This window comes from Penaeus chinensis, chromosome 35, assembly GCF_019202785.1.
Source record: "Penaeus chinensis breed Huanghai No. 1 chromosome 35, ASM1920278v2, whole genome shotgun sequence".
Lineage (NCBI taxonomy): Eukaryota > Metazoa > Arthropoda > Malacostraca > Decapoda > Penaeidae > Penaeus > Penaeus chinensis.
Window position 1 is genome coordinate 8015234 of NC_061853.1, and position 10000 is coordinate 8025233.

The window sequence follows — 10000 nt, forward strand, 5'->3', positions numbered from 1 at the left end:
ACACACACACACACACACACACACACACACACACACACACACACACACACATATATATATATATATATATATATATATATATATATATATATAACTATTCCTGTATGTATGTATATAAGTATGCATGTGTGTAGGTATACACAGTACATCAACACAACACTGTAAGTGAATTTGGTTTCGCAATGTCTCTTTATTGATTCGTCAGAAATTCTATCTATGGTCACTCTCCATCAACGCCACATCACACAGCCACTTTCGCTTCAAACCGCTATCACATTACATATCCCTCGCCTTCTGTTGTGGGTTTGGGGTTACTTAAGAACTCCTTCCTTCAACTCATGCTGCTACTCACACACCTTTTCTTCATCTCTCTCTCCCACTCCTCCTCCTCCTCCTCCTCGTACATCCATTCCTAATCCCGCACCCTATCCTCCTCTCCCTCCCACTTTTCTTCTTCCTCTTATTCTTAGTTTTTTTCCTCCTCTTCCTCTTCCTCCTACCTCCTTTCCTCCTCCTCCTCCTCCCACCTTCTTTCCTCCTCCTCCTCCTACTCCCACTTCTTTTCCTCCTTTTCCTCTTTCTCCTACCTCCTTTCCTCCTCCTCCTCCTACTCCCACTTCTTTTCCTCCTCTTTCTCTTCCTCCTACCTCCTTTCCTCCTCCTCCTTTTACTCTCACTTCTTTTCCTCCTTTTCCTTCTCCTCCTCCTTCTGCTCCTCCTCCTTCTCTTCCTCCTCCCGCGTGTTCAGGAGACCAGACCTTCTCTCGGGGAACTGTCATCCCTACTAAAGGTTTGTGACAGACGTGGGCTCTTGTTAACCGACCTCTGTTAACATGTGGGACAGGTGACTCGGGGTGGCTCATAACAGAGTGTGTGTGTGAGGGGAAAGAGAGAGAGAGAGAGAGAGAGAGAGAGAGAGAGAGAGAGAGAGAGAGAGAGAGAGAGAGAGAGAGAGAGAGAGAGAGAGAGAGAGAGAGAGAGAGAGGGTGGGCGAAGGGGGAGGGGCTACATATGGTCCCTTGGCGCTATTTTCTTTTAAAAGCTCTGTGGTATGGTTTTCTTGATATTTTGGTCGTGTTTTATTATTTTTCGTTGTGTGTGTGTGTGTGTGTGTGAGAGAGAGAGGCGGGAAAGGTTTTGGATATAGTGAGAATTTATCTGTTTATTTGTTTGTTATTGTTGTCATTAATGGAGGTTTATTTCCGATGCACAAAACTGATTAGTATTTTATGAAGATAAGATAGTACATTACGGTATTATCATTAAAAAAAAAAAAAAAAAAAAAAGCCGGTCAAATCTCCTACCTTGAGTATATCAAGTTACAAAGACGACCACAAATACACATACAAACACACACAATCACACACACACACATCCACACACACAAACACACCCACAAAACAAACACACCGTCACATCCACACATCCACACACACAAACACACCCACACATCCACACACACAAACACACCCACACATCCACACACACAAACACACCCACACACACACACACACACACAAACACACCCACACATCCACACACACAAACACACCCACACATCCACACCCACAAACACACCCACACATCCACACTCACAAACACACCCACACATCCACACACACAAACACACCCACACACACACACACAAACACACCCACACATCCACACACACAAACACACCCACACATCCACACACACAAACACACCCACACATCCACACCCACAAACACACCCACACATCCACACTCACAAACACACCCACACATCCACACCCACAAACACACCCACACATCCACACTCACAAACACACCCACACATCCACACTCACAAACACACCCACCCACACACACACACATAACCACACTCCCACCCTATCTCCCCGTCTCCTTTACACTGAATTCCAGTTCCAGACTGACGGGCATCTCTCTCTCTCTCTCTCTCCTCCAGATGAGTCGCTTCCTGTGCCACATCACCCTCCTGCTGCTTGTTGCCGTGGCACTCACCGCCGCACAAGGTTTCTATTCCCAGCGATATGGCAAGCGAGGAGACAGCAATAGGGAGATTACAGGTGAGTCAGCTTTGGGTTCCTTACTCATTTGGGGAGGTGATACGAGGGAGGTCACGGGTGAGTCAGCTATGGGTTCCTTACTCATTTGGGGAGGTGATACGAGGGAGGTCACGGGTGAGTCAGCTATGGGTTCCTTACTCATTTGGGGAGGTGATACGAGGGAGGTCACGGGTGAGTCAGCTATGAGTTCCTTACTCATTTGGGGAGGTGATACGAGGGAGGTCAAGGGGTAAGTCAGCTTGAGGAGACGACACGGGTGAGTCAGCTATGGGTTCAGGTACTCACCTCACTCATTTGGGGAGACGACACGGGGGGTAGGTCAAGGGGTGAGTCAGCTTGAGGAGACGACACGGGTGAGTCAGCTATGGGTTCAGGTACTCACCTCCCTCATTTGGGGAGACGGGTGAGTCAGTTACGAGATCAGGTACTCACCTTACTCACCTCACTTGGAGAGACTGCATGATTCAACTATGAGTTATATCCTCATCTTGCTCAGTCACTTCGAATGTGTGTATTGTGTTACATTGAGGAAACAACACTAGAGAAATTGATATGTTCAATACTCATCTCACTTACTCATCTCTAGTGGGATGGGATGTAAGGGACTGGAGATCACGGGTGATTAACTAAAATGAGTTAATCATGCGTTCATTACTCACCTACTTAGCACACTTACTCACTCTTCAAGGGATGGGATATGAGATTATGAGTGAGTAACCCATGAGTAGCGACCTAACTTACTCACCTCTAATGGGTTGTTGTACAAGCTAGGGAGCCAACATTAAGGAAAACAACAAGTGAGTCGCTTTCAATATTCACCTACTCACCTCCAGTGGGAAAGCAAGGAGATCACAGATGAAGATGAGTCACCTATGAACTCATGACTCAACTTATTCGGCCTCAAATAGGATATGATACAACGAACTAAGAAACAACACCAGGGAAATCACAGATGAGTCATTATGAGTACGTTACTCACCTACTACTTAACTCTAATGAGATGTGGAATGAATAAGAGTAATTCACCGAGTTAGAGATCGGTGGATTAGTCCCATCCACATGTGGGTATCCACTTGGTATTCAGATGGGCTAAGAGAGGCGTCGGAATTCATTGAATGACCAAAATACGTGGATGTGGATAGATAAATATCATTGTAGATTCATTGTTAAGAAAAGTGAAAAAAAGTTACGTCTCATTTTCGCATTTTCGCAAGGATTCAAATATGCGACATTGTGAAGATGATTCACATAAGATCAGATCCCTTTATAGAAGAATCAAGTCTAACCTTATCTGTCACAGTCGAGTACGGACACCAAAATAAAACTCCCTCCCCCCCCACACTACCCCCTCCCCCCTCTCGTTCCTCTCCTTCCCTTCCTCCTTCCTTCCTGCCACTCCCCCCCCCCCCTCCTACCCTGCTTTCTTCCTCCTCCCTGCATCTCTTACCTTTTTCTTAATTTATCTCCCTTCTCCCTGTATCTCTCCCTCTCCTCCCTGCCTCTCTCTCTCTTCCACTGCCTCTATCCCCTTTCTCCTCATTTCTCTCCCTTCTCCCTGCGTCTCTTCCCCTTTTCTCCTCCTTTCTCTCCCTCATCTCTGCCTCTATCTCTCTCCTCCCAGCATCTCTCTCTCCTCCTCCTTCTCGCGTCTCTCTCTCTCTATCCCTCCTGCATCTCTCTCTCCTCCTACTTCTCATCTCTCTCTCTCTCTCTCTCTCTCTCTCTCTCTCTCTCTCTCTCTCTCTCTCTCTTTCTCTCTTTCTCTCTCCTGCATCTCTCCCCCTCCTCTTCCCCTATTCCTTCTCCCCTGCCCCACCCCCTCCCCCTACATCCCCCTCCCCCCTACACTTGCTCTCTATAAATACAATATTGGCCGCCTCGCATTTACGACTCTATCAGCCCATATGAACCGTAATTCGCTCGTAAATAGAGTTCATTTTGGCTCGCTTTATGACCGCCGTTCTAACACTGACGCCTATCTTATGGTCCGAATATGGTTTCGCGGAAAAGAAAAATTAACTTGACAAAAAACAAAAACAAAAAAACAAAACAAAATATATACTTTTAATTTTCATTGAACAGGACAGGTTGTTTGTATTGTTTTTCCTTCATTTATTAGTCTGCCTTTTATATATTTATCAAATATATGTGTTTTGCAACGAAGTAGGAAGATAGATGATATAAACAGACAGGAAAAAAATCTTTGTATCCCCTTAAACTGAAATAAAAGGAAATCAGGTTCCCAGTTCCATCCAACATAAAAAGAATAATAATGATAACACTTTAAAAAAAAATGAGTGACAGAAAACAATCGAGAAACTTGTACTGTATTTTCACTGCTTTGGCCACATCGCACCAAGCGACAGAAACCCTGGAGGTCACAATATAAATACAAAATGGATAAGCCGATTGGGTCGCGTTGCTTGACCACAAGAAAGACTCCCATCCCATCCTCTCTCCCCTTTTTCCCCTCCTCCTCTCCCCTCTCTCTTTTCTCTTTTCTATCTTTATCATGTTTGTCTCTTTCTGCTTTAGTTCATACTTATTTTTTCTACCCTGTCTTTCTGCTTTTTCTCTTTCTTTTTTCTTTTCTCTCCTCTTCTTTCTCTCTCCTTCTGCTTTCTCTTCCTTTCTGTCTCGCCTCTCCTTTCCTTCATTTGCTCTTATCCTCTCCCTATTCTTGTCTCCTTCCTCTTTTCTCCTTTCTTGGTGTCTCCCTCTCTCTGCCCCCTTCTTTCCTTCCTCGACCTTTCCCTCTTCCCTTCAACTCTTCTCATTTCCCGTTCATTTTCCCTTCTCTTTCTTCTCCCCCTCTCGTCACTCTCCCCTTTCCCCTCTCCATCTCCTTCTTCTCTCATTTTCCATCCTGTCTTTCCCCCTCCTCCCTCTCCCCGTTTCTCTAATTTCTTTCCCTTTTCCCTTCTCTCTCTCCTTTTTTTTACCCCTTCTTTATCTCAATTCACCTTTCTTCCTGTCTCTTGCTCCTCCTCCCTCTTCCCTCCTCCCTCCCCCATCTTTCCTATTTCTCCCTTCCCTCCTCCCTTTCCCCTCTTTTCCTCTTAGCCATCTCAACTCACCTTCTCTCCTTCCTCTTCCCCTCTTTCCTTTCTCCCCTCTCATTCTCCCTTTCCCTCCTCCCCCCTTTCGCCTCAGGCACTAACAACAGTCTATCTTCGCCAACTGGCCGAGACTATGAAATATTTTTTTATTTATTTATATATTTTAATGATTATTATCATTATTTTTGTTTTTTGGGGGAGGGGGTTTCTTGGTCTGTATTATCGACGTAAGTTGCGTTTTATATCGGTAAGATTTTAAATGGCTATGGGTATGTAAATCCCTCCGTTTATCAGCATAGATGCATACATACAGGCCTACACAGACGCACAAACACACACACACAAACACACACACGCACAGACACTCCACCCTCCAAACAACACACACACCCTACCCCCCCATACACCCCCCTTACACATACATCGCCCCCCCCCCCTCCATACAATACCCACGCACATTCACACATTCAAAACAAACCAGAGCCAGTGGCGTCTCGACCCAACAGTCCCACATCAGCATAATGACACTTAGACGCAACTGACGCCGTGAAACGTCCGTCCTCGGGGGAAGTTTACACGCCACTGATCTAAGACAAAGCATCGCTAAGTATTTCAAGGCTGAGATGAGCCGCTTCTAGTACCATCGCCGTCAGATTCTCTCCGTCTCTTTGGGTCTCTATTTCTCTTCGTCTCTTTGTCTCTCTCTCTCTTTGTCTCTCTTTCTCTCTGGCTCGCTCTATCTCTCTCTCTCTCGCTCTCGCTCTATCTATCTATCTACCTTTCTATCTATCTCTCTATCTATATATCTGTCAATCTATCTATTTATCTATCTATCTGTCAATCTATCTATTTATCTATCTATCTGTCTATCTAACTATCTATCTGTCTATCTATGCATCTATCTATCTATGTTTCTATATCTATCTATCTATCTCTATCTCTCTGTCTCTCTAGATATCTATCTGTCCGACTATTCATACACAGGATGAGAGAAAAAAACAAACATAAATAAAACACACAAATCGACATTCACTTTTGCTTTCTTCTCTGAGTCAAAAAGAACTCTGTCCTTGATTCAGAATGAAAGATTTTTTTCCTTTTTTTTTATGAAGGACTGTCCCCTTCCACGTGGCTAACCGGTGTCCCCCGATACCCCAAGACGTTACAGTTCATAACCCATTTCAAAGGGAGGCGCTTCGAGTAACAAGGAAAAAAAAAAGAGTGTGCTTTCTTTATGTATTTGATGTTCCGGATAAGGCGGCTGGTGAAAGTATGGATTCCTTTTGTGGATAGGGTTATATAGGGATAGATAGAGAGATGGATGGATAGATAGACAGATAGATAGATAGATAGATAGATAGATAGATAGATAGATAGATAGATAGATAGATAGATAGATATATAGACATTGATAGATTGATAGACATAGCTATATTCTCTATCATTCTCTCAACTTCAAACAAATAAAAATTGGATGACAACATTTCAACATTCCTGCAACAGCCTTAAAAATATTTTCGGAATCACTCTGCGTTTTGAATATTCTTACGCTGATTGCTTAGAGTACATTGCCATTAAGCGCTTCATTAAAGCTTAGTCTTATCACTTTTAACCCGGAGATATTATGGATTAGCCTGTCCTTGTATTCGCCTCATTCGTAAATGGAGTTTGAGGGGAAGAGAGGGGGAGGGGGTGAGGGGAAGAGAGGGGGAGGAGGTGAGGGGAAGAGAGGGTGAGGGGGTGAGGGGAAGAGAGGGGAAGGGGGTGAGGGGAAGAGAGGGTGAGGGGGTGAGGGGAAGAGAGGGTGAGGGGGTGAGGGGAAGAGAGGGGAAGGGGGTGAGGGGGTGAGGGGAAGAGAGGGAGAGGGGGTGAGGGGAAGAGAGGGTGAGGGGGTGAGGGGAAGAGAGGGTGAGGGGTGAGGGGAAGGGAGGGGGAGGGTGTGAGGGGAAGAGAGAGTGAGGAGGTAAGGGGAAGAGAGGGTAAGAAGATGAGGGGAAGGGGTTAATGAGAAATATTTAAGGGGGGAGAGAGGGTGAAGGGAAGAGATAAAAGTGGGAGATGAGAGTATAAGAGATAAAGATTAAGACAATGAGAAGGTGGAAGTGAAAAAGATGGAGACGAAAAGGAAGAGACGGAAGAGTTAAATGTTAAAAAAGTAAGGTGCAAAAGACAAAGGATAATGGAGATGAAGATAAGAGAATAATATAGAACACACGAGATAATAAAAGGAAGATAAAAAAAAAAAAAGGAAAACGCGATATGTGGGTGAGTATGGGGGAGGGGGTAGGTGGGGTGGAGGGAGTGGAAAGTTAAATTTAGCCTCAGGTGAGATGACTTCGAAAAGTGATGTTGTGACGTCATTCTTCGACACGGCGCCGAATCTCTCGCTCCAGCCAGCTAATTATGTTAAAGCTCTTTCGACCCCAAGTGCGAGGTGAGGGGAAAAATGTGTGTCTTAATATGACCCTGGAGTATCGAAGGCAATGAGGTCGGGAGGGGATGGGGGAGGGGGTGTAGGGGGTGGAGCTTGGGGGTGTGGGGGTGGAGCGTGGGGGTGTGGGGGGTGCAGCGTAGGGTTTGGGGGATGGGGGAGGGGGGTGGTGCGTGGGGTTTGGGGGATGGGGGAGGGGGGAGGAGGAAAATATATACGCAAAGAGGCTTTGTTTCGGAGCTAAGATATATCGTGGAAGGAAGGTGGATAAAATGGAGAAGGGTGTGTTGTAAAAAAGGGTGTGTAGTGTGTGCATCTCTTTCCGATAAATGAGACGCGCGCTCTCTAAATCGGTCTATCTTGATCTAAACCTAACCTGTCTATCTATCCAATTTCCTTTCATTTCTATAAATATGCCCTTCTCCTCTCTTCCTTCTTCTTCCTCTCTCTCTCTCTCTCTCTCTCTCTCTCTCTCTCTCTCTCTCTCTCTCTCTCTCTCTCTCTCTCTCTCTCTCTCTCTCCCTCTCTCTCCCCATTCACATAATTAAGCCGAGACAAAAATCACTCCATTGATATTGCTCTCGGTAATTCAGACTAAGGATTTGCAAAAATAGTGAGCGTTCATTTTCTGCCATTTTCTCTCTAAAAAAATCTAAACAGATTCCATGCACTGTTTTGTTTTTAGGCCTTTTATGAAAATCACATTTCAACCGAATCTCCTTCTAATATATCTCACTTCAATCCCTTGTTTTATCCCACCTCCAGTACCTTATAAATTATCACTATACAGGTCCCAATCCACACACTTGTACTCTGAGCGCCCGATATAAACATAACATCGGGATAAATCAAGTGAATTATGATATAAGAGACGTTAAGGACCACCATTTTCAGCATCTTTGTAATATGACTAAAGAAAACGTATTTGCTGGAAATCGATTTTGTGTATATGATAATATTGTCAACCTATTTCATATATGTATTATTAATGAAATTAATAATACATATGTATGATGATATGAAAGATCAGTTTTATTAATGTACCTGTTATATAGATTTACTTCACACGTCACTCGCTTACACAAACTTTTGATTTCCCATTTTCTACCATGAGCGAAAGTCATCAGTTTACGCCATCCTTCGATTTCCCATTTTCTATCATGAGCGAAGGTCATTAGTTTGCACCATCCTTTTCTATCATAAATGGAAGTATCTTCTTTACACCATCTTTATAGTTTCCATTTTTTATCCCCTTGTTTACGCCATTTGTTTTTCCTTTCTAGTACGTTCTGGATTCTACGCCAATCGCTACGGCCGATCCCCACCTCATGACCTTCCTGAAATCAAGGTCAGGTCATCCAGGTTCATCGGCGGTTCTCGTTACGGAAAGCGATCTGGCCCTGCTGACGTCGCTCCTATTATGACCTCTGAAGGTAAGAGGGACGCGGGTCGTGACCTCTGTTGCACGGTCATATCGGATTAGGACTGTCTGCGTAATTTCTCTCTATATATATTCTTTTTACTGAAATACGTAAACGAAGGAAAAGGAAGATAGGAATGAAATATCACAGTGAACAAGATAATAAGGAGACAAGATTATATTTCTATTTTTTATGAAGACATAAAGACTGATACACATAATCGATAGCGCAGACGAGTGTGGAGACTCTCTCCCAGCCCATTACAGAACGACACCGTAACAAATTTCCCATCAAAAGTTAATCCTAAATCTTTCTCCCTCTCTTCCCCTCTTTCCCTTCCTCTTCCCTTTCCCTTTCCCCTCTTTCCTTTCTCCTCTCCATTCCCCTCTCCCACATCACCTTCCATTTTTCTTTCCCCTCTTCCCCTTCCCTTCCCTCTCCTCTTTCCCTTCTCTTCCCCTTTCCTGCATTTCCTTCTTCTTCCCCTTCACCCTCTCCTTCGTCTTCCCCTCTTCCTCCCTCAACCCCACAGCCGAGGAAACAGAAATGCCCGCCACATTCCTGGTTGGAGAGTCTGTCGTTTGCCTGCTTATCGACGTTCCTGACATCTATCGGTGTATCAGGTAAGTACGTGATTAATTCGGTTACCATTGGTGATCAGTGCCGTTCAGGGATCCTGGGTATAAAGCTCTGATTAGTAGTATGGATATTCTTTGTGTTTTTTTATAATTGATAAAGAAAGACGTAGTTATGCCGTTTATATCTAAGTAGATGGATAAGAAATTTTGCTATATTGTCTCTACATTCTCCGCTCGATGATAGAGACCATAAAATTAGAGAAAAGACTAGAGATCAAAATTATAAAACTAGATATTATACGCTATGCTTATATAGCTATTTTCACGTTCTTGTTGCTCTTCTAGGAAATCCGCATCTGAGGAATCCACCAACTGAAGTTTTCTCCCTCTAAGCGTCAGCTCTGAAGCCCATCATTGAACTCTCGCTTGAAAACGTCAGAACA

At 44.2% G+C, this 10000-nt stretch overlaps 1 protein-coding gene across 1 annotated transcript in view; it reads left to right on the top strand.

Moving 5' to 3' along the window:
- Positions 1-10000, top strand: part of LOC125044400 — a 19581-nt gene that overhangs the window by 8373 nt on the left and 1208 nt on the right. Inside the window, exons 2-5 of the mRNA XM_047641046.1 lie at positions 1948-2068; positions 8842-8991; positions 9512-9602; positions 9903-10000. The exon at positions 9903-10000 is cut by the window's right edge and continues 1208 nt beyond it. Of these exons, the coding sequence (XP_047497002.1) occupies positions 1948-2068; positions 8842-8991; positions 9512-9602; positions 9903-9933 (393 nt within the window). The 3' untranslated portion in view covers positions 9934-10000. The remainder of the gene's footprint in view (positions 1-1947; positions 2069-8841; positions 8992-9511; positions 9603-9902) is intronic.